This window comes from Rhinatrema bivittatum, chromosome 13 (assembly GCF_901001135.1).
Source record: "Rhinatrema bivittatum chromosome 13, aRhiBiv1.1, whole genome shotgun sequence".
NCBI classification, from domain to species: Eukaryota; Metazoa; Chordata; class Amphibia; order Gymnophiona; family Rhinatrematidae; genus Rhinatrema; species Rhinatrema bivittatum.
In genome coordinates this window covers 78931896-78956807 of record NC_042627.1, presented here as the reverse complement: position 1 = coordinate 78956807, position 24912 = coordinate 78931896, and the positions used below count along the sequence as shown (strand labels likewise).

Here is a 24912-nt window from a genome sequence, read left to right as displayed (position 1 = left end):
CAAAGGGTACAATAAATCCCAGCCCCTCTGAGCTTACACTCTGAGGTTAATGCGATAAGGTGCGCTTGGCATGGCGCATAGTTTAACCCTCAGTTGTGCGTAAACTTTACCGTCGATGCAACAAGGAGTCCTGCATGCAGAAAAGGTGCGCGCAGCGCTGGAAATCCCTCGCTGATCAGGGCATTGGGTATTGGGGCGCTGGAAATTCAGCTCCTAGTCCAAGGTGCGGGAACGTTTCCAGGGCTGATGTTAGTGCATGGGCAAAAGCAGGAATTCTGCTGCCTAGACCTGTAAGACCGGATTTTATCTGCACAAAAAAGCAGGTTTTTCACGCATGAAATATTATTTACGTGCACACAAAATGCTTTCTCTGATCAGAATATTTTTTGTGTATACAAGCTGATTTTAGTTTAATTGCCGGTGCAGTAAGCTAATGTGGTGCATCGGGGGTTAAAAACGCAGGCAAAGAGGCGGCTTGGCGCAGCCTCAAGCATGATTTGTTCGCCCAAGTCCTGGAGAGGCTGCGGGCTCCGATTGCTGCATGAGATTTGTTTAAATCCTCTTTCTTTAGAGCTGGAGTAAGGGGAGTCTCATTCGCAGGGGTGCATTGCGCTAGTTGGTTTTGTTCATATTCTACTTTGCCTCATGCGTTTCGTTAAGGTGGCCCCAGGGGCAGTTTTATTGGGGTCTGGTTTCTCTCTTTATTTCTTTTAAAATGTTAGATACTCCATTTTCCCCTAAGGGTAGGCACACGGCCTGCACACTTTAGGACGGTCTAGTGGTGTCGAAATCATAGCACATGTACCCCCCCCCCCCTTCAGTCCCCAGAGTTGAAAGGTTGGAGCAGGCAGAGCTGCAATGCCCTTGGGTGGGGGGGGGATTCTTGTATGAACTGGGAGTGGGATCAGCTGCTGGAGGAAGCTTTCTCAAGGCTCCTGCCCGAGTGTTTTTCTCAGTTGAATTTAGAAACAATCGTGTGTATGTTTTGGGGAGAAAGTGGGGTAACAATGCTGCATTTCTTTCAGAAAAACTGAGCAATGCTCTGGGGAGCTGGGGCTGGGAGTCCGATTCCTGCTGCAGGCATGGGAAACGCGATTCCTTTAAAGCAGAAAACTTCAGCCCAGCATTGTCTGGTTGGTTGTGAGCAGGGGTGTGATGATGACTGCGTGGTCTGGGGCTCTCTAAGGGGAGGATGTGTGAGGGAGAGCTTGCAGAGAGAGGGGCTGGAGGGTGTGAGGGAGGGTGGCAGCAGAGAGAGGGGCTGGAGGGTGTGAGGGAGGGCTGGCAGAGAGGGGGTGAGGGAGGGTGGCAGCAGAGAGAGGGGCTGGAGGCTGTGAGGGAGGGCTGGCAGATGGCCATGGGTTGCTTCAAGCAGCTTTTAAAGGCTGTTGGGTGCCTGTTTCCTTTCCATGGCTCTGTGTGCCGGTCCCTGGTCCCCCCCTCCGGGAAGCTGTCACTGTCCTGGAGGTCAAGGCCTCTTCTCCGGCCCTGCCGGCTGGGTACAGAATTTCCTTGCAGCTTCATTCCTGGCTCTTCTCTTCCCTCTTGCACTCAGCACTGTTTTGCCTCCTCTCTTGGGCTGAGCTGCCTTGGGTCTGCTGCAGTGTGGTCTTGCCTCTCCCACCTGGCCCAGCCGCCCGTCCGTCCGTGGCCACAGACTGCGACTCCCTCCGGAACCCCGGGGCCGGGTCTTGCTCTGCACTTCCTACAGGTTCTGTTTGGGCAGCCGAGCCCTGGGTTGCATCTGTTCTCCTTTTCAGCAGAAGTGTGAGAGGTTGCACAATTTGCTCCAATCGATGTCCCTGCTTCCCTGCAACAGTCAAGGATAAGTTCTGTATCAAATTTCAATCAACTTGCCAATTCCTTTCCAAAACATCCATTCTGTATCGCTCTGGGGCTCCTTCTGTTCTTACTTTTCTGCTTTCCTGTCCATCCTCCTCTTGCTTCACAGTTCAGCCTCGCCAGTCTCTCCTCCTCCTCTGCGGTGGCCAGGTGTCCTGCTTTCATTATACAGGTCTGTCCTGTTTTAAAAGAGATTCTCCCATGCCTTGCTGAAGTGCAGCCCCTTCTCTGGGGTCTACTGTAAGATAATGGGGCACAACTTTGGGAACTGCTGAGGCCAAGCAAACTCCTCAGAGAAGGAGGAAGTGAGCTTCAGTCTGGCAAATAATGCTTTGCACATGCTAGATAAAGAGTTTACCAGAACAAATGTTGTACCTTAAATCATTTACAGAAACCAACAGCAAAGCAGGTATAAAACACTTCCAGTGAAAAAGAAACAGACGCAAGTTCAAATCCAGGATATCTTGTAAATAACAATAAGATGAGAGTAGGCTGAGTGTGGACTTCCTTCTTTCCTAGTCTTTGTAGCACTTTGAATGACAGGAGAAATATTTTTTGACATTGTATAATAAAGTTTGTGTAAGAGAATTTTACATGGATTAATATAATCGTGGTGTTACTTTCCTGACCACAGGGCTCACTTCTGTATGTGTGTATACAGATATATGTGTACGATGAATAACTGGGGAAAAACAGGAACACTAACGAACCCAATTTGTAAGCAAAATATTTTAGAAAAATCTTTAAATTGTTTACCAGATTATCAAGACAAGGTCTCATAAAAACAGTGATTAAAAAATACACCCAAACGTGTTATTTCCCTAAATACTTCGGCATACAGAAGGTTTACAGTGCGTCGTCAGCACAACATGCAGTCCTCTATGTGAAGCCTAAAGAAGGGAGTGTGGTTTTTGAGGTCTTTTTTGGATCTTTATCAACCTGTCTGGCGCTTCCAAACGAGCCCCTGCAGCGGGTTCCCTCTCTCCTCCGATCCCTTCTCTTGGTGATCCAATAAGGAATGTCAAGTTTCTTCTATTACGTTTTGCTGGCTATTTTCCATGTGTCCATAGATATCCATAGATCTGGAATTTGTTGCCAGAGGATGTGGTTAGTGCAGTTAGTGTAACTGGGTTCAAAAAAAGGTTTGGATAAGTTCTTGGAAGAGAAGTCCATTACCTGCTATTAAGTTGACTTAGAGAATAGCCACTGCTATTAATTGCATCAGTAGCATGGGATCTTCTTTGTGTTTGAGTAATTGCCAGGTTCTTGTGGCCTGGTTTGGCCTCTGTTGGAAACAGGATGCTGGGCTTGATGGACCCTTGGTCTGACCCAGCATGGCATGTTCTTATAGATGAACACTATATTGTAAGCTGCCTGAGCCTGTGTTAAATAGACTCTCGCTCTCTCTCACTCTCATATCTGCAGTTTATATCCAACGAACCTACTTCTTGTATATATTTACTAGAAATCTTCCTTGCATTGTTGACATCTCTGTACGTATCTTACTTGTTGTTTCATGTAATCCACCTAGGGAGTGTGGAGTAACAGAAATAACCGGAGTGGTGTTGCTGTACTGAGCATTGATTCATAGAAAGCAGGAATACACAATGAGCAGCTGAAGAGTAAACAAACGCAGGGTTTTCTAATTTTTTTTTATACAAGAGCTGTTAACATTATATAAGGTGCACACCTTTTATTGCAGTGAATGTAAAAATGTAAGAGATAAAATATAGTAGGACCAAACACTGATAGAAAGTTAGGAGACCTAGGAATAAGACTGAAGAAAGAGGCAGGTTACTGTTTGAAGCAGTGCTGCTCCTTTAATGTGATTCCTGGCTGTTATCTTACAGAATTTATCAGAGGTCAGTGCATAGCTGGCAGGGTGAACGCTGGGCCTCTGCAGGCTTGCGTCTTTTGCTTATCTGTGGGTGGCCTTGGATGGCTTCTCATGGAACGAGCCCTTTGCACTTTGTGCCACACTTGGCACTATGCCAGAGGGCTCTGTGTCACCAGAGCCCCAGCACATCTTGTCTGTGCACAGAAAATGGAAACCCAAGACCTGGTCCCCAGCAGCTGGCACTGCAGCCTGACCTTTAACATGCACTAAGAATAGCGACTGCCCCCTCCTGGATCCAGCAATACAACCTGAAGCTTTGCTGCACTTTCTGTATATTTGGGTGAGGGGAGAGGCAGAGCTGGTGCTTCCGTTACGAAAACTAGGCAGGTGCCTAGAGTGCCAAAAATTTGGGGGTGGCAAAATCTCACCAGCATGAGGCCCAGAGGGGTAACGTACCAGAGCCAATACTACCACATAGGAGAGAGCGCTGAGCTGGAACTGCTGCTGCCGCCGGTAGGAGGGAGCGCCGTGCTGGAGCCACAGCTGCCGCCGGTAGGAGGGAGCGCCGTGCTGGAGCCACAGCCGCCGCCGGTAGGAGGGAGCGCCGTGCTGGAGCCACAGCTGCCACCGGTAGGAGGGAGCGCCGTGCTGGAGCCACTGCCGCCACCGGTAGGAGGGAGCGCCGTGCTGGAGCCACTGCCGCCAATAAGTTGGGGGACGTAAGTGAATGACCGAAGGTTCACCTGGGGCACCAAATATTCTTGCACCGGCCCTTGGGGTGATGCCAAACTCTCTTGTCATTGAGATAAAGCTCGCAGGGAGGGACCATGAATAATCATTGAGCAGCTTGAGATATTTTGGGTTACTGTTCCAGTCTCTCGGACTCCCCGAACCCTTCCTCTTCATTCAGAGCGCTGCCTCCTCGAGCCCTGCTGGCTTCCTGCACGGAGGATTTGCCGGTTGCTGACAGCATTTGCTCCCGCTGATGGATGAGTGATTGCATTGCAAGAAAATAACCCCCCGAGCCCTGGTGCATCAGGCCTGCTCCTTAGCACTCACATGAACCGCTCTGCTCTTCACAGGAGGAGCCTGTAAACGAGGTTGTGCTCCAGTCGTCCTCCCAGGTGGCTCCTGGCAAATACCTAGGAGCAGTCTCTTGGTACCTGGACTGGAAGAACCCGCAATTCCTCTGAATCTCACATCAAGGGGAACATTGGAAGTTGCCCTTCTCAGCTCGCGCACTCCTCTTCTGCAGCAGCGTAATCCCATTATACTCTGAGGCAGGGGAGCAGTGAAAACGTTGCACCACAGTAAAGGACCCATTACTAGTGGCATGATAGCGCCTGGGCCGCATAATCTCCACATCTTTCCATCGCTTTTACCTCCAGAAACCCAGAGTCAAATACCTGCACAGCTGCCAGGTGCACAGAGAGCTGAAGCCAGTGCAGGATGATGATGATTCCATCTCGGTGCATTCTGGGATTCGTAGTCCCAGCTTCTTCCATACGCAATCAGCACTCCAGGCCTTAGAAGGGTTGTCAAAGCCAAGGCTGACCTCTGGCCTCCCTCTAGGATCAGGGTCACTCAGCATTGAAATGATTCCCATTTAAATATTCTGCAGCCTGGACGGACTCCTGTGACTTCCACTCATTCATGTAATGAGCTCTCACCCATGCAGAGAGAAGGGCCGGGCTCAAAGCAGCTAATGAACTTCCCAGTAATGAGTAAGGCTCACTGAATTTGGAACATTTTAATCTTTATTAATGGCGCTGACCTCCTGGGCCAGCGCTGGAGTGCAGCAAGGAGCTTGGCTGAAGCCATTCAAGCACCGATGTTCTGTCCTTGGCAGACGTGCGTCGTTATCATTTCATATCTGATGTGAATTACGCACAAGGGAGTGATTAGGTTTCAAATTGATTCTGATTAGAAGCTAATCCTAGTGTAGGGTTTCATTTCCTGCACGCCTTGAGCACGTGAACCAGGACTTTCCAGCTGCTGCCTGTGGTTCAGGACGGGCTGATCCATGACTGCTTTTACTCTTTGGACCTGGACTTCTGATCTCCTGTGGTAAAACCAGGAGTGGATCGTCCTGGCCAGAATCAGCTGGAGCCAGCTGGTGATTCTAATGTCCACTTTGAGCTGTTTTGTCTGGGCGGTGAAGCTACCCGTGTCTTCTGGGCCGGATCTGAGAGCCCAGCTGGGGAATATCGAGAGGGGTGGTCACCCAGTGCCGGGTTAATAAGGAGCAATGAATTAAATCTCGGAAGAGATCCAGTGTTTAATGATGCTCGCTCTGGAGAGCGGAGGGACAGGAAGGATTGGTCTGCAGTAACAGTGTTACCACTCACTGCTGCACCCCCTGTCCTGTCCAGCGGTCTCTCGCTCCCACCGACAGGCGCATGGGAAAGATCACTCGAGCACGTCAGGAGATGCTGGGCCCTGTCAAGCAGTCCTCGGCACATGACGAGCACCACGAGGAGATCCCCAGGGTCCTCCGTCCATGACCTGAGCTCACTGCACTGAGTGGTGGCAGCAGGAGCACTCAGACCATGCCAAGCAGTGCCAGATGCAGGGCCATCCATCCGAAGGTCCAGCTCATTACAATCTTGTTAACTTTTAAATAGTCCTTGATGGCCACTAATCCGAGTCTGTGTCTCTCTCTGGTGTGGGCTGATTTGTTCCCTCTGATAACGTGTCTGATTGAAATGGAGATTTTTAAAGCCCTCTCTTCCCCCCTACTCGGGCACATGTTCGTATGGATGTGGCTGAGAAGGTTTTGGAGTATCCGCCAGATGTTCCTCTGGCCTCCCAGGCAGACACACAGGTGTTTAAGATCTGGGAATGTTCCTGTCCCTCGGGGTCCGTGGCAGGGATGTCTGCCCTCTGGCGCTTTAGGACTGACACTGCCCTGCCTCGGCTGTGATATTACAGCTGTGGTCAGTGGGCTGGAACTGGTCACGAGTCGGGTTATATTAAGCTGTTTGGCTGGGTTTTAAATTGTTTCCTCATATGTTGTAATTTTAGGGAGTGTTAGCTTAGCCTGCCTAGAAGGGGTAGATGTGCGGGGTCAGGCCAGTGCTCCATCGAGCCCAGCAACCTGTCCAGGTCACTTGGAAGATCCTTTCCCTGTTGGGCATTCACAGATAGAGGAGGGGGAGCTCCCGCCGGGGGGGGGGGGGGGGGGAGGGTTCAGAGCAGCAGGGGAGTCCCGGTTTTTGCGCACCATCAGAATTTGGCACCCCACGCACGTGCCTCTGTTGCCTGTGCCTAAATCCGGCCCCGATCTGCACAGCTGCCTGGCTAATACGGGCTGTTGGATCTGACCTCCAGAAATATCACCAAACACCTTTTAAACCCAGCTATGCTATTAACTTTCACCACATCCTCTGGCAACAGATTGCACTGCTGACTGAAAAAGCACTTTCTCCGATTTTTGTTTTAGAACTGCATGGAGTGTCCCCTACCTTGGCCTCTATCTACCTGTTCCCCCCTCTATTCTATCCCCTCTCATAAGGAAGCCATTGCACCCCCTTTATCATAGTTGGTGTTCTCTGTAATTTTCTGCATCTTTTATGCGATTTGTGAATATGCTAATTAGGCTGTGAGCAACAGGATCTGGCACCACGCTCGCAGCTACTTAGAGCCAGCATTTTATTAATATCCTTGTACCAGTGAGGGCTGCTCTTTCCCCTATGAGAGAAAGCAACAAAGTAAACTGAGGCTGCACGCCAAACAGTTATTTAAGTGGTGTTTTCACTCTTGGGGGTGCTCTATGCTCCATGTATAATTCGGATTATTCAAAGGGCTTTCGGGGGTGCTCTGTATAATTTGGATTATTCAAAGGGCTCTCGGGGGTGCTCTATGCTCTGTATATAATTCGGATTATTCAAAGGGCTCTCTGGTGCTCTATGCTCGGGTTATTGAATGGGCATCACATTCTTGGTCAGTGAGATTTTAAAGGGTCTTCAACGAGTTCAAAGAATCTCTCAACACATAGGTTTGCGATTAGCCAGGTTCCTCTGAGGATGTTCATTCATATCTCTCTCATCTTTTCATTCAGCCAACATTAGATTTAGTCGTTAGCTGATTTCATTACACAGCCTTTATGGCACATGAGCAATTTCTAAATTAGCATCATAAACAGAAGCACTGAAGGAAGCCAAGGTTGGCATTTACATAGCATTTCTCAGGTAGCGCATCTTTGTGCTGATGCGTCATTACACAGCATCTGTTCTGACAGAGGTGCCAGCCTCCCAGCTGGCTCCAGGCTGCACTCTTCTCCCCCCACCCCCAGGATCAGCATCGCAGACCCACATAAAGCAGCAGCAGATCTACAGCGCCGATTATCCAAGGGACAGGCTGGTTCTATCCCTAGTGCATCTCGGGTCTTCTACTTCTGCCTTTTGTAGAAACACTGGACCTACAAGTCCAGATCTGGCGCAGCCTGTGACCTGGATCTTATTGGTCATCCCCCTCAACTTTGAATTCCTGGAGCACATTAAGCTCCAAAATATAGAAGAAAAGAGCTTTCATTTTCCATCTTCTGACAGCAGCCGAGTCTGACACTAAATACTTCATTCTGAAAATTGTATAAAGCTAACCTGCGAGTCAGGACATGAGACTCTGTTCCCATAAAGGCCATCATGTCCAGATATTCAGAAGGGGCAGCCAAATTGTGAAGGGGAAAACCGAATCTTGACATTGAACAACTAATGCGGCATGTGGGACCAAGCAGGCACGGCTTGGTTTGGTTACAATGTGCCCGAATCTCGTTGCATCGTTTCAGAGAGGTGGAGTGACACTGTTGTCCCTTACAAGTAGTGCTTGGGGCATGGTCAGCCTGCAACACCAGTGCTAATGAAGGGCAAGATGCCGAAAATGCTTGCCCACACTACATCACTGAAAAACCCACCAAACAGGGCCAGGACCAGTTGTTTCTGCATCCCCCCTCCCCTACATACACATGTGCACACACATACTCTCACATGCAGACGTGCATGCACTCGCAGATGCATTCTCACACACGTTCTCTCACACACACACAACACTCTGCTATTGTGCTGCTGCTCCTCTGCTCACTCGGTGAGTGCTGCCCCTGCCGCAGTACTGCCACATTATGTACCTTTCGTGCTTGCTGCCAGCCCTCCCGTAGCCTGCAGCAGCCCCTTCCCACACGATGCCACAGCCAGTGCATAAAGCTCACAAAGCAGCAGTCGGCCACCCTGTGCTACCAGAATCTTCACATGCAGAGCACAGACAGACCCCCACCAATTACAGAAGTACAAATAGAAACTTGCAGACAAAAAGTGAACTGGAAACTGCAACAAGTCCAACTGTATTATGTAGTGCAACAATAAAAAAGAATCAGCACCATAAAACACCAAATAAAATCAAGAAATATAATTATAAAACCATACTAATAAAAATAATAAATTCCAAGATAGCCAGAGAATAGGATTTCCAATAATGAAAAAACGTGAGTGAGTGAAGTGTTGCTTTTTGCACTTAGTCATATATGTAAGCCCCCGCTGTATCTCCAACTTTTGAACCTCCTGCAGAAGCCAATAGGCGAAACATGGCCATGTTGGGGGATGCGTTTGCTTGCAACCACCTTTAGAAACTTTATTTCATTTGAACTATTCTGCATGTTGCTAATCTATTTGTGACAAGTTACGGGCTGCCTGATCTAGAGAGAAACGCTGACGCTCCTTGTAATATATCACAAGGGACAGCTGCCCTGTTTGCCGCCACCCTAGCCTCAGCACTGTCTCCAAAGCACGTTTTCACCCTGGCTCCATAGGATATAATTGTGAAGATCAAATGCAGACTGACACTGAATGTGCAAGACCAGTACAAACCTGTCAGTCCTCAGTGTGGCCCACAATAATGAGTAATCTCTGTATATCTAGTTGGCTACATTTAGTTATGTTCCGAAAACCATATTGTGTTACCTTTTTGGGTCAGAATAGTTTTACAGGAGCTGCCTCTCCTGGAGACACAGGGGCCTCCTGATCCCAGCTGGTCCCATCCTCAGGACTCTCCCTGGCCGGCAGGGTTCTGCCCACAGAGCTCTCTCTCCCTCTGTGGGATGTAAGGTGGACCAGACATCCAGACTGGTCCTGCACAGGTTTAAAGGGGAAAACGGGGGGACTCTGCCACATACCGCTTAAAGAAAAAATACTTTCTCCAATGTATTTTAAATCTGTTACTCATTAGCTTCATGAAGTGTCCCCTAGTCCTTGTACTATCTGAAAAAGTAAATATCTGTTCCACCCTACTCCACGTTTTTATAAACTTCCGAGCTGAAGAGCCCTAACCTGCTCAGCCTTTCTTCCTAAGGGAGCCGTTCCTGTTGTGAGTGCGGTCTCTTGCACGAGAGAGTGAGCCTTGGGCTACGGCACAACCCCAGGGCAAGACTCCAAGGTACGCACCGTGGGTAGGCGAGACACATCCGAGCATGGGCTGGACAGACTTGGAGACTTTGAACACTTGGACTTCCGTTGTACTTGTATGCACAGGAGTGAGACCCAGCAACACAATGCTGGTCTCTGGGTAGCCCTCTGGCCACTCAAACTCTTTTGGACCTGCCGCTTGGGAGCAGCTAGTGTGTCAGCACAGATGGAGGTCGAGGACGGAAGATGACTCTGGGACAAGGACATGACAAAGGCATTGGGGACAAGGAACTCTGGTTCAGGTGCAGATAGAGCCCTGTGCCACAGCGTGCCCTGCACAGCCTGTGAGCTGGTCGCAGACCACGCCGAATGTGGAGCAGAACCTGGGCTTGACTCTTAGACATGGACAGACACTAGAACAAGGCCCTCCAAAGACCTGGAATATGATTCAAGAACGCAGAACCAGGAGTGGGACCCGACATTTAAAAGCAAGGACCTTCCGGAGATCAGCAGACTTAAAGGTGGGCCTTGTGCCATGAGGCACCCTACACAACCCACTCGTGATGCCTGGAGGAGTGGATGAGGAGAAGACCTGGAAGCAGGATGAGGATGAAGGCTGGAAGCAGCACGAGGAGACGAAGACTACATCATCAGAGGATCCAAGAAATATAGGCCCGTCACAGGAGCACCCTCATAAGGCACAAGTAATTTTTTTTTGTTTTGAGGGAACACCACTGGCCACTGTCAGAGACAGGATGCCGGGCTCAATGAACCTTGGTCTTAGTCAACATGGCATGTTCTTGTCTAGAGATATAGATTGACACATGTTTTGAAAAGCATGAACACAAATTAGACCTTGACCGCTCTGCCCCACTGGTGAGCTTGTTCCATTTAAAAGGTCTCAATGGCCAATTGTAGCCAACATCCATCAGCCCCTCACCCAGCCACGGCAGCGGACTCTGTGCCACCGAGGCCTGTCATCCTGTACCTGAGGAGGCCACAGGAGTATTGGAGTGAGGGCAAAATGCCATGGGGTCAGATCATTCTGCACCTTCACCTCTTGCAGGTGGTGGCAGGGTTGATGTGGCCTTTGCATATAATCCATCCTTTCAGGAGATTGCAGCGATGTGTTCACATCTTCATGTCTGCTTCCTATTTTTATGTCTTTCAGAGAGATCTGAGCCTCCAGGACTCTGTTTTTGTTTAGCGCAGGGTGGCTGGTGTCAGCCCCTCTGGCTGTGCAGGAAGTGCGGCATTTACTTTCTTGCTTACAGTTCTGGGGTTGGGAATGCTGCTGCTCCTCTTCTCTTCCTTTCCCCATTGTGATTTCAATACTAGATGTACTTGGGCGTCGTGATTGCTCTTTGTCTTTTATAAAGTCATCTTTTCCTGGCAGGGAATTAGTACGTTCATCCTTGACTTTGGAGCTGACTTCCATTGCTGTGCTTTCTGAATGAATTTATTGTATGTTTCAGCTGATGTATTGTTGCTCCTCTGTCACTGAGCATTTTATTTTACAATGTCTGACGCTTACTGTACGTTATCAGAGTTGCATTTACATTGCATGGCTTTGTTATTTGGTTACTTAGGAAGTGTGTTAGGAAGGTAATCATTGTCTGTTACTGTCTTCTACCATTCCATAATATTGATATGTTCATCATCAAATTCTACAAAGAGCTAACGGAGATGAATTATTTTTAACTATATTTTTTTTTTTACAAATGATTTTTATGTTTCTCCTCACAACCCTATATTTTTCTGGCTAGAAGAGGAGACACTGGAGGCAACTCAACCAGCCAAGACACCCAGAGAGGGAACCTCCAGTTCCAGTGGGCACATCCGAAAGAATGAAAATGCAAACATTTTGTTTTGATTAATCTCAATAAATATTGTGCAGTTGATTCTCTGATAGGCCGGGTGGAACATACGCGTGCAGGATTCTGGTTGCATGTGTATTGTGTGTGGTAACAGTTACTACAGTGTTTCTCAGCCTTTTCAAACCAAAGGCGCACCTGCATTAACAAAAAATGTTGTGTGGTCTGCCATCCTCCACAAGGCAGGCTGTGCAAACATGAAGATGACTCGTGGCCAAAGGAAGAGTTCTGAAAATCCCAGCAAGTCTCTCTTCCAAATTTTAAAACACAGAGAGGGGATGGAGACACAGCTGAACTCATCACAAGGGACTAGGAGAAGGGAGGTGGGGGTGGTGTGCTCAGCTCCTTACCGTGGCTGCCAGAGTTCCTCCCTTCCTCCCAACACTCAGTAAGTCACAGCCAGTGCTCGGTGCACACTCAGCCTGGGGAGAAGACCAAGGCTGAGTTCAATGCGTGGGCTGCAGAAAGTGGGTATCTGCTCTCTGTGCCCTACAAGCTGCCCGTGCATTACTGCGGGGCGCATGCTGTAGCCAGGAAGAGGCAGCGAGCGTAATGATCCCTACTCGCAGAAAGGAGCTCTTACAACAAAAGCCATCGCTAGGGTCTCTTCTTGCTTCAAGGTGCTGAGAGCACAGCCCAGATGTTGCGTCGGGCAGTGGTGACTTTGTGGCATGCGGAGTTCCTGTTTGCGTGTGAGACGGGAGGTGAGGGTGAGGTGTGCATGAGAGGGGAGGGGTGAGCCCTACTGACTCTCTTTAAAAGCAGGGGTTATCGAGCTCTGAAACTTGACTATGCCATTGGTAGAATAAAAGAAAACAAGGCAGCAGAGCTCCTCTGATTTTCTGTAGAGAGAGAGAACGTAAAAAGGATCTTTTTACCTCCAATAGTAAACAGTGGGAGCCTGTGTGGCTGAAAGTGAAGCCCGGGGTTAGGGCTATTCCTGCTTCGGAGCACGTTCAGCCCCTAGGCCCTCAGATTTGCTGCCGCAGTCTCCTCTGTTTTCAGCTCTTGCAATCTGAGGACACGTTCGGCAGTGGCTGGCAGGGTGTAAGAGTAAGGACATGATTCACAATAGGTGCACCGAGAGATACCCATAGCAACTGCAAGCAAGTTTGTAATGTGATGAGCTTGTAAAGGTTACCGATGCCTGCCTCTTGGTAAGAGGAGGCAGAATCTTATTTCACACTGCAGGCCTGGGGAGTGAGATGAGCACAGCTGAAGGTTCCTTGCCGTTGGGATCACAGAGTTTCTGGAAGCTGGGGACTTGCAGGGCTTTACTCCTGAATGTGTCTCCCTCGGTGAGGAACGTTCCTCCTCCAGCCGCGTCATTCACAGAATTAACTGTTAGGAACGTGGACCCTCGAGTCGGCCGAGACGGATGGAGATGCACTGAGGGGACTCACAGTGGACGTCGCAGCCGGGAGGCGGCGCTGAGAAGAAGACCCTGGAAGGCTTCACCCTTGGAAGCCCGCGGTCCCCCCCCCAGGAGGAGCCCGTGAGGGCCCGAGCCGCTGGGACTTAGGCGAGGCCCCCTGGTGGGCGAAGAACCGGATACCTGAGGATGAAGAGCAGCCAGAAGCCGGGCCCTTTCACGGCTCTTTTCTGCCTTCCGCCCCCTGTGCAGAAACTGTAACTAAAGCTGTGTAGCAAGCTAACGTCGCAGCACTCCTGCATTCATCCACCAGGAGAGAGAATTTCATTAAATTCCCCCCGTTTTTGGTCTGAGAGCTTGCATTTCCGGGGTTTGGCGCGTTTTGCTGAAAACTCTTCCCTCTGCAATGGTTGTGAGTCGAGGAGGGAGGTTTTAAGAGCCAGCGGCCGCCGTCGCGGTGGAGCAGGAGGTGCCCCCCCTCACCCAGGGCGATGCTCCCTGGCTGCTGTCGCGTCTGGAAGATTTCCTTTGGCTGCAGCTCCAGGAGGTGCATGGTGCCAGATCTGGGTGGGTGAGGAGGCGGGCTGGCCTGGCTCCAGCCTGCAGCAGCTGCTCTCGAGGAAAGCCCTCTTCCTGCCAAGACTGGCAAGGTGAGGTCAGCTCTGGAAGTGTCTCAGGCCAGCAAGCCGGCTGCACTTTGCTCTCTCTCTTGGGGCATTTATTGACGTGTGCTGCGGGGCTCTCACTCACTGGCGTGCGCCCATGGCCTGCCCTGCCCTCGGGCATCACACAGAGCGGCAGAGAGTTCCAGGAGAGAGACCTGATTTTGAACTTGCATCCAGTCCTTAGTGCAATTTATCATTCCTGACTGGAGCCGCTGACATCAACTCCTGCAGGTCCCAGGGTGTCAGAAACCCAGGACTGGCCGACAGTCGCTCTCCTGGAATTGGCTACCTTGGCAGCTTTGGTTACATACGGGGGATTTTTTTTTTGTTTTGTTTTTTCTTTTTACTTTTCTTTTGGCAATGAAAGCAGAAGAATGGATTTGTTACCCAGAATAGAAAACGGACTTTTAATGTAAAATCTCTTTGGAAAGTATATAATGAGATTGCAAGGTACTTGGTGGCCTGGTGGCTTGTTTCTGGCACCTGAGCTGAATGAAAGCTTCTAAAGGGGAGATGGTGACATTTCCTGGCATCATTAACGAATAACCTGGGCCTTCCAATTCCTAGTCCTATTAGATATAATTATTATTGTGCACGTGAAAGATCTGCTTAAATGAAGGACATTTTAATGGAGAAAGAATGCTATTTGAAATTGCCCGATACTAATCCCCTCTTCCATGCCTGGCCAGAGCCTGCGTTGATGGAGAGTCTGGGATAGAGGCCGAGCAGGGAGCCGTGTGACTCCAGTCCAAGGTTGATAAACTCACTCTACAGACGGGCACTGATTTTTGCCTTGAAAATGCTGCCTCGGGTGTGGGAGCTGGAGATGAAGAGTCGCTGCTGCCAGCCTGGCTAGTCGGGGATCGGAGGTTTGCTGGCAGGAACTGGGCTTCAGCTCCTCCTTCACAACAAGACTTAGAAAATAATCCAGAAACATATTTGCTAATAAGCCTAAGGTTGTTTAAACGTTTTGTTTTATTTAAGCCTGTAGGATCAGAAATTCTGTCTGGTTTATAGACCGTGTGCCTGCGTTAGAAAAAAGATGAGTTATTTGCGAACCAAAAATATATCCAGTGAGCCTTTGTATTGATCAAAAAAGCAAACTGAGGGGACTATTTATTTCAGTCCGTGCACAATTAAGCTGTGGAATTTGTTGCTAGAGGAAGGGCTCAAGGCTAATGGTACAGCTGGGTTTAAAAAAAAAAAAAAAGATGTGGATGAGTTCCATTAACATTGGCCATCTCCTACCCCGGGAGTGAGGACCATTGGGATCTCCCAGTACTTCCTGGAGATCCGGACAGGATGCTGGGCTGAATGGATCTGTGGTCTGATCCTGCATGGCACCAAGGCTCCATTCAGCCCAGCATGCTAGCCCTGACAGGGGCCAGTCTGCATGTCTGGGATGTACCTACAGGGGAGGTCCATTCCCAGGGTAATATACAGAGAGAAGAAATGGACAGAGATTTCATGGAGGATATTCACAAAATTGCTATGAAAGAGGATGTGCTATGCTAGGGGGTTTCAATCCGCCAGATGTTGACTGGGACATCCCGGCTGTGGTGTCTTCATGAAGCCGGGAGATCCTGCATTCTCTGCAGGGAGAACTCTTCTATCAAGTGGTAACAGAAACCACATGGGAGGGGGAGATGCTGGACCTGGTGCTTACCGACAGGGACAGTATCTCTGATGTTGTAATGGATGATCCAGTGTGGCTCGGTATTAGGACGCACGAGTTGAAGATTCATTCTAAGGCGAGAGTCCTAGACTTCAGCAAAACTAATTTTATTAAAATGGGGGAGCATCTCAAGGAGTCATTAGCTGGGTAGGAAAACCTAAGGGAACTAGAAGGTGATATCATAAGAGCAAGAAATCTTTTTGCTAGGAATGTAAAGGGAAGAGGAAAAAGAGGCCGTTATGGTTTTCTAAAGAAGTAACTGAAAAGGTTTGCGTTCATAGACTACAAGAGATCACAGAAAGAGGAAGACGGGCGCAATATCTGGAAAGCAGTCAGGAATGCGAAAATTCAAATAGAAGAAAAAATATCAAATAGGGTAAATGAGGGGGACAAGACTTTTTTATCTTAACTACGTTAGTAATAGAAGGAAGTACAAAAGTAGCTTTGTGAGACTCAGAGGGGAAGGGGAGGAATATGTGGAAGGGCCCGGAGCAGGACCACATAAAACAAACAAAATTAGAAGTGGGGTAAACCTCAATCGATTTTCAGAGCAGTGTGTTCATGAGGAGGTGACTAAACTTAAAGTAGATAACATAGCAGGGTACATCCAAGGGTACTAAGAGATGTCCTGGCAGCTCCGCTGGTGACCTTTCCAATGCTTCCTTAGAGTCGGCAGTAGTTCCGGAGGACCGGAGATGGGCAGATGTGGTTCTTCTTCATGAAAGTGGAAGGAAGGAGGAGGCTGGGGACTACAGGCCACTTAGTCTGACTTCTCTGGTAAGCAAATTAATGGAATCGCCGCTAAAACAGAGGATACTGCAGTTTCTGGAATACAATAGATCCGAGGCATCAGGGTTTTAGCAGAGGTGGATCTTGTCAAACAAATCTGATCAATTTCTTTGACTGGATGACCAAAGAGTTAGATCGGGGTGAGCATAAGATGTAGTGCGCTTGGATTTCAGTAAGGTCTTTGACACAGTTCTGCAGAGGCGACTTATAAATAAATTGAGTGTCCTTGGTGTGGGCCTTAGAGTGAGTGAGTGGGTTAGAAACTGGATGAGTGGGAGGCGACAAAGAGTAGTGATAAACAGAGTTCACTCTAAGAAAGGGTGTTACTAGCAATGTTCCTCAGAGATTGGTCCACGGACCAGTTCTTTTCAACATTTTTGTGAGTCACATAATAGAAGGGTTGTTGGGAAAGGTTTGACTTTTTGTCAATGATACCAAAATATGTAACAAGATAGACAGCCAGGAAGGACTGGAGAACATGAAGAGGGATCTAGCTAAGCTTAAGGCACAGTCTATGGTCTGGCAGCTAAGATTTAATGTAAAGTAATGCATTTGGGATGCAAAAACCTGAGAGCTACAGTATTGAAGGTGAAATTTTTCTAAGCACAAAGGATCTGGGGGGTGATTCTATCTGATGATCTTAAGGTGGCCAAACAGGTGGATAAAGCAATGGTAAAAGCCAGAGAGATGCTTGGCTGCATGGGGAGAGGACTGGTCAGCAGAATAGGGAGGTGATATTGCCCCTGTATAGGACCCTGGTGAGACCTCACTGGGAATACTGAGTACAGTTCTGGAGACCCCCACCTTCACAAGGATATAAACAGGATGGAGTCGGACCAGAGGGAGGCTACTAAAATGGGCAGCGGTCTTCCTTCTAAAGTATAGGGGGAGAGACTTAAAGACCTAAACATGTACACCCTGGAGGAAAGGGGAGATTTATTTATTTATTAAGTTTTATATACCGTCGTTCAGTTTTGCCATCACAACGGTTTACAAAGTTTCGATGTTTAACAGACTGTTCAAAAGATTCGTGCGAGTGTTAACATAGTTATTGTGGACGTTATAAAAGTAGTTCGGATATTGAGCTATACATGTTATATTACGTGCTTACATTGGTTCCACATGGTTACAAATGTCAGGTAGAGAGGGAAGTAATAATAGTCATTGGGTGTTTTGGTAGGCTTTGGTGAACATCCATGTTTTTAGTTCTTTTTTGAAGGTTTTTAAATTTTGTTGTGCTCTAAGTTCGGTTGGGAGGGTGTTCTAGAGTTTGGGACTTCCTAGGGAAATGGCTCTTTTCCGAGTTGAGGTAAGTTGTTTGGATCGAGTAGGAGGAATTTTTAAGAGACCTTTGTTAGTTGATCGGAGGTTTCAGTTTGGTGAGAGTAGTTTTATTGCTGCACTTAACCAGTTTGTTTGCTTTTTATATATTATTTTGTGTAATATGGATAGAATTTTGTAGTCTATTCGGAATTTTATTGGGAGCTAGTGTAGTGATATAAGTGTTCGTGTTTTTTGTTTCCAGTGAGTATTCTGGCGGCTGTATTCTGAAGGATTTGGCGTGGTCGGATGGTGGTGAGAGGTAAGTTGAATAGCAGGGAGTTGCAGTAGTCCAGGTTGGAGAAGATAAGTAGTTGAAGGACTGTTCTGAAGTTGTTCTGGGAGAGGAAAGGTTTTGGTCGTCTTAGGGTTATGAGTTTGTGATATCCGTCTTTTTATTTTAGCAGTGATGTGTTTCTTGAAGGATAGTTCATTGTCAATTATGACTCCTAGGTTGCGGGCATGATATGGAGATATGAGAGAGACATTCAAATATCTCAAAGGTTTCCATGCACAGGGGGTGAGCCTTTTTCAATGGAAAGAAGGCTCTAGAGCGAGGGGTCATGAGATGAGGGTGAAAGGGGGCAGACTCAGGAGTGATCTTAGGAAATATTTCTTTATAGAGAGGGTGGAGGTGGTCAAGACAAAAACAGAATCTGAATTTAGAAAAGCCTGGGATAAACACAGGGGATCTCTGAGGGAGTGCTGGCAATTTTATTTACTTATAAAATGTTATAACCTGCTCATCCAAAACTCTCGGTGAGGAACAGATTGAGATACATAATTCCATAATCATAAACAAACAAAAAGAATATACATAATCATGCCCAAACTACGTCCACCCTATCCCAAAAACCATGGCCAGCATCAATCGTGCCAGAGCCAAAAGCCAAGGTGAAAAGATACATCTTAAGTTGTTTCCTAAATCTCACAAGGTCAGTTTCTTTTTTTAGAGAATCAGGAAGTTCATTCTAGAGACACAGTCCTGGCACCCCATACATACAGTCTCTCGGAGATTTTAATCTGTGTTAGATGGCAATCACTAATCAGCATCTCCCTGCACGACGGATGGGAACGGCCTGTAATGGAAGAACACCCAGGTGAATAGCTTTAAAAACCAGACCGAAATTTGAAACCTAATCCGCCAAAAAATTGGGAACCAATGCAAATTGCTTAAAACAGGAGAGATTTGTACTTGTAAAGTACAGGCCGCCAAATTTTGAATTCGCCGTAATGCTTTCATGGTCAGTTTTGGCAGGACGAAAAATAAAGCATTGCACTAATCTAAGAATGACAGCACCAGCGCCTGAGTTACTGAGGAAATTGTCCGCTTGCAAAAAAAAAAGTTTTTAGACCATAAGAGCTGGAGCTTAAAAACTGAGGTTTGAACTAGAGATTGAATTGTAAAGGTAAATTTGTTGGGCAGATAGGCCACACGGTCTTTGTCTGCCGTCATGTTTCCGAGGTCTTGGAAATTCTCAGAATAAAAACGCTGTAAGACGAGTCCTCCGTTTGTATAATTTTCTGCTGATGGCACCAGTAACTTAAACCTGAAACCTCCCGGTGGTGAACGTCTCGCAGAAGTTGACTGATTCCTTTCCATTCCAGAGTCTACCCTGAGCCTTTGCTTTTGTCTTGCAGGAAAGATGACGTCGCTGGAGCTGAGCTGTAGTGCTGGCCCAGGGCAAGCAGTCCTGGAGCCCAACCATGCCCTGATGCTGGACTGTAGCCTGGGAGTCGCTGACCAACCCAGAAACATCACCTGGAGGAAGGATGGGGCACTCCTGGTGGAGCAGGAGCACCTTCGCATGCTCCCCAACGGCTCCCTCATCATTACCCAGTCACGGCAGGACAACGAGCAGGTGGAGATGCCAGGCAGCCAAGGGAGCTATTCCTGCACCTCCCACACTGCTCTGGGTGCTGTGAGGAGCAGGACGGTCCTGGTCAGACCTGCAGGTGAGCTCCAATGTGATCACAGCCAAAACGTAGACGAATGTACCCAAGCTGTATGGGCTCAGTGCTCCGGGGAAGGCTACCAGCATCAACTAAAGTGGTAAAATTGGTGCCTTTTCAGGGTCATCGGTGCAGCATGCCATCCTTGTCAGTGTTATGCATGCAGTGTGCACGCTTTTTGGATGTTATCAGTGCAGTGTGTGAAGCTTTGCTAAACTGATGTCTTTACACTGCACAGTCAGTGTTAACTCCAGGTACCCCTGCTTGTCGCTGCTAAGTTACATGTTTCAGGACTCCCTGAATTAACCCTGGCCAGACAGGAGTGGATTTCTCCTGGAGCTTGGGGACGGCACTGAGGGACACAGACTTGGTCTGATGCCAGGGCTCGGGGGAAGTACTGGGCGCTCTCATGCAGACCCAACTTTGATTCCTGGACGGGGCTTCTGCTCCGCAGGCCTGCTGGGGCTGAGGATACCGCAGAGACCCTGGATTGGGTGAGGGAAGGGGGATCCCAGCCAAAATGGCCACACACAGAGTTCTGGAGGGAGCAGTCGGTTGCTTTCTGTACTCCGTATCTTGAGATTCAGCGAGGATAGCTGCTGGTATGAATTTAATTTTCGGTTAAAGGAGAGCTGCTTGCTGGCCCAGTTTCCAGGCATATGCTTTGTGAAGGATGATTCATGCCAGGCCGCTGTGAGGGGCACACTGAGTTTTGGTGCGTCTGCTGTTTGGGGGGTTCTTGGTTCATAGTTTCTTTGACATGCTGATATCTGACTCCAGCAAGCTTCATCTTGTTAGAAACAGTGCAGAAGAGTTATTACAACCAAAAACCAATCACGTGTCCCTGCACTCTGTGCTCTGATTAAAAGTGCTCCAACTAATTACAAGATTGGAAAAATAAGTGAGGATGTCATTAAGTCAAAACCTTTTCTCCGACAATGGGATGAGTGGTCAGCATTCTTTCCGTGAATGCTCCTGCTGGCATGCGTCATAATTCTGCTGGGATTAAGATACAAAATAAAATAAACTGCTGACCTTAAGAAAGATCCTCGGCAAGGCTCAGTTGAACACATGCACAGACCCGCAGCAAATAGGCAGAGCTCAGCCGGCAGTGCAAACCAGGACTGAGCCATCAACTGCTGGAGCCGAGGCCTAAACTCTACTGCAGCACAAGGCAGACAGTGGTGAGGGAGCCTGCAATATGTGGTCGTTAATTGCTAATAGACCTCTGTAGCATGAGACATTGTCTATAGCCTTTCAGCACTCTGTTTCATTAAGGGAGGTGGCTGTTGAAAGGGGGGGGGGGAGGGAATACGTTCCGCCACCCTAAAATGTATCCATCCTAATGACAGAACTGCTGCTGGATTCAAGATATGATCCCTTTCATATCATGTGCTTCCTGAATGCAAGCCTGAGGGATGACTGTAGCCTTTAACAATGGGATTGATCAACCACAAGGGTTTTATAGTTAAGAGGCGTTTTAGGACATTGCAAAACTGGGAGACTGGGCATGCAAATGGCAAATGAAATTTAGCATGGACAAGAGCAAAGTGATGCACTTAGGGAAGAGAAACCCAAATTATACCTGCACATTAGGAGTCACCACTCAGGAAAAAGATGTAGGGTCAACATTGAAAATACGTTGAAATCTTCTGCTCAGCGTGCAGCAGCAGCAGCCAAAAAAAGCAAAAAGAATGCTAGGAATTATTAGGAAAGGAATGGAGAATAAACAGAGAACATCATAACGCCTCTGTATCGCTCCATGGTGCGACCTCTTCTTGAGTGTTGTGTGCAATTCTGGTGACCACCTCCCAAATACAACAGAATTAGAAAAGGTACAGAGAAGGGTGACCAAGATGATAAAGGGGCTGGATTGATTCCCCTATGAGGATAGGCTGAAGAGGTTAGGACTCTTCAGCTGGGAGAAGAAACAGCTGAAGGGAGATATGATAGAGGGCTATAAAATAATGAATGGAATGGGTAAACACAAATCAATTGTTTACTCTTTCAAAAACTACAAAGACTAAGGAGCATGCAATGAAGTTAATTACTAGTTGATACATTTAAGACAAATAGAAGAAAATATTTTTTTACTCAATGCATAATTAAACTCTAGAATTCATTGCTGGAGGATGTGGTGAAAGATGCGTTTTAAAAACAGGTTTACACCAGTTCTTGGAAGGAGAGTCTGTAAATCATTGTTAGGGTGGACTTTGGGAAATCCTTTCCTCATTCCTGGGATAAGCAGCTTGGAATCTATAAACCTTCTGGAATGCTGCCAGGTACTTGTGGCCTGGATTGGCCACTGTTGGAAACAGGATACCGGGCTTGATGGACCCTCGGTCTGACCCAGTGTGGCAAGTCTTATGTTTTTATGTTAATCACCTGGAGGGTAGAGCACTAAGGCGAGCACACTGCACTGATAACACTGATAAGGGGCTGACTTCTCCATGGAGAGTGCACTGCACTGATAATGCTGAAATGAGCTGTGCATGAGGGGTGTTCTCCTACACAAACACACATGATTACGGTCTGCAGACCACACACAGACATACATATGTGCAGTTACAGCATGCAGCACACAAGCATACACACAGATACACACACACACAGGATTACAGACTGCAGACCACACACAATTACAGACATACACATGTGTGGTTACAGCATGCAGCACACACACGCACACACACACACACACACGATTACAGCATGCAGCACACAAGCACACACACACACAAGATTACAGCTTGCAGCACACAAGCATACACACACACACACACACACACACGATTACAGCTTGCAGCATGCACTTGCAGGTACAGTCTGCAGCAGCTTACACATCTGTTATGGTGTTTTTTAAGGTGGGTCTCCTCTCTTCTGCTGTAGTTCTGTCCCAGTTCCTGCAGCATCCGGAGCCTCAGAGTGCGACTGAGAATCGGACAGTTCGTTTCCAGTGTAGAATCGAGGGATTGCCAGCTCCCAGCATCACCTGGGAAAGGAACCGAAAAGCTGTCCCTGTGGAGCCAAGGTGACTGTATCCTGCCCGGCCATAAGATACTGTCCCCGCGCGCCCAAGCTGGCTGTATCCTGCTCGTCCCTGTGTTAACAGCTGCCTTTCCCCCTCTGACCCAGCAGATTCCTGGTGTTTCCCAATGGCGTGCTGCAGATTGGAAATGTGCAGGAGGACGACGCAGGATCTTACCGCTGCCTTGCAGCTAATGCCGTGCATGCCCGGCACAGCAACGAGGCTCGTCTCACTGTGATAAAAGGTAGGGCCAGGAAGCAGGTACCACTGGAGAGGTTCACCCTCTCTCTAACATTCTTCTCTTTTCTAGAACATTCTCTTCTCTTTGGCACGTGCTTGCTCTCTCTGGAGGCCTCTCCTGTCCTCTTTCTTACATAGATACTCCATGCCCATGCAGTTCAGAAAGATGTATGCAGCCACCTCTGGGATAGATTCCCCAGGGACCGGTGTGGCAGCTCTGGAGGGGGGGAGGGGAATGGAGCATTGCTGCTGGGTTAGACTGGTGCAGTATCAGGTTATCGGATCCTAGGATCGGGCTTAACCAGAGCCCTTTCACAAGTCTCCAAGACTTTCCAGAGCTGGGAAGGACTTCCTGGGCAATTTGATGCTTGTGGTGCAGCAGGAGACCATTGTGTGCCCTCTCTCTCTCTCTGTCTTGCAAAGGTTTTGCAGGACTTAATGTGAGCCTGCACGCTCTCGTAGGGTCCCGGCAAGCTCCAAGTCAGAAGAGCCAGGCTGAGCCAGTCCTGGTTTTACTCCATTGCATGAATGGACTTGGGGTGGTCAACAATCTGTGTTCCTATATGCAATGGGATAAAACCAGAACTGGCACAGGCTGGTCCTTTTAACCTGGAACTCAATGCAGGAGGGTGAGAGGATGGGCAGGCAGGATTGTGGTGCCCCAACATAACCACAGACTTCCAGAGAAAATCTTTCTGTTTTAAACAAGGCTGGATTTTAATACTAAAGACTGCAGTTTGGACTGATCAGGTTCTCATGTCGTATTAAAGCCCCTGGATTGCTATTTCCACTTCGTTATGAGGCATTTCAGGCTTAGATGGTAATTTTAAAACAAACGCACGTGCGCCCATAGATGCACGTATCGGCAAGCGAAGAAGGATCCATCTGATGAAAATAGGATAAAACATAAGCATTGTCAAGTTAAGTGTAAAACATTGATAAGACAGGCGAAGAGAGAATTTGAAATGAAGTTGGCCATAGAGGCAAAAACTCATAATAAAAACTTTTTAAAATATATCCGAAGCAAGAAACCTGTGAGGGAATCGGTTGGACCATTAGATGACAGAGGGGTTAAAGGGGCTCTTAGGGAAGATAAGGCCATTGTAGAAAGACTAAATGGATTCTTTGCTTCTGTGTTTACTAATGAGGATGTTGGGGAGATACCAGTTCCAGAGATGGTTTTCAGGGGTAATGAGTCAGATGAACTGAATGAAATCACTGTGAACCTGGAAGATGTAGTAGGCCAGATTGACAAACTAAAGAGTAGCAAATCACCTGGACCAGATGGTATGCATCCTAGGGTACTGAAGGAACTCAAAAATGAAATTACTGATCTATTAGTTAAAATTTGTAACCTATCATTAAAATCATCCGTTGTACCTGAAGACTGGAGGATGGCCAATGTAACCCCAATACTTAAAAAGGGTTCCAGGGGCGATCTGGGCAACTATAGACCAGTGAGCCTGACTTCAGTGCCTGGAAAAATAGTGGAAACTATTCTCAAGATCAAAATCGTAGCGCATATAGAAAGACATGGTTTAATGGGACACAGTCAACATAGATTTACCCAAGGGAAGTCTTGCCTAACAAATCTGCTTCAGTTTTTTGAAGGGGTTAATAAACATGTGGATAAAGGTGAACCGGTAGATGTAGTGTATTTGGATTTTCAGAAGGCATTTGACAAAGTCCCTCATGAGAGAACATAAGAACATAAGAACATAAGAAAATGCCATACTGGGTCAGACCAAGGGTCCATCAAGCCCAGCATCCTGTTTCCAACAGTGGCCAATCCAGGCCATAAGAACCTGGCAAGTACCCAAAAACTAAGTCTATTCCATGTAACCATTGCTAATGGCAGTGGCTATTCTCTAAGTGAACCTAATAGCAGGTAATGGACTTCTCCTCCAAGAACTTATCCAATCCTT

The 24912-nt window shown here is 47.8% G+C and overlaps 1 protein-coding gene across 1 annotated transcript in view; it reads left to right on the top strand.

Annotated features, from left to right (window-relative positions):
* The window catches only part of LOC115074753 (immunoglobulin superfamily DCC subclass member 4-like), a 113931-nt gene that overhangs the window by 5024 nt on the left and 83995 nt on the right, over positions 1–24912 (top strand). Inside the window, exons 2-4 of the mRNA XM_029574515.1 lie at positions 19408–19722; positions 22609–22750; positions 22858–22991. Of these exons, the coding sequence (XP_029430375.1) occupies positions 19408–19722; positions 22609–22750; positions 22858–22991 (591 nt within the window). The remainder of the gene's footprint in view (positions 1–19407; positions 19723–22608; positions 22751–22857; positions 22992–24912) is intronic.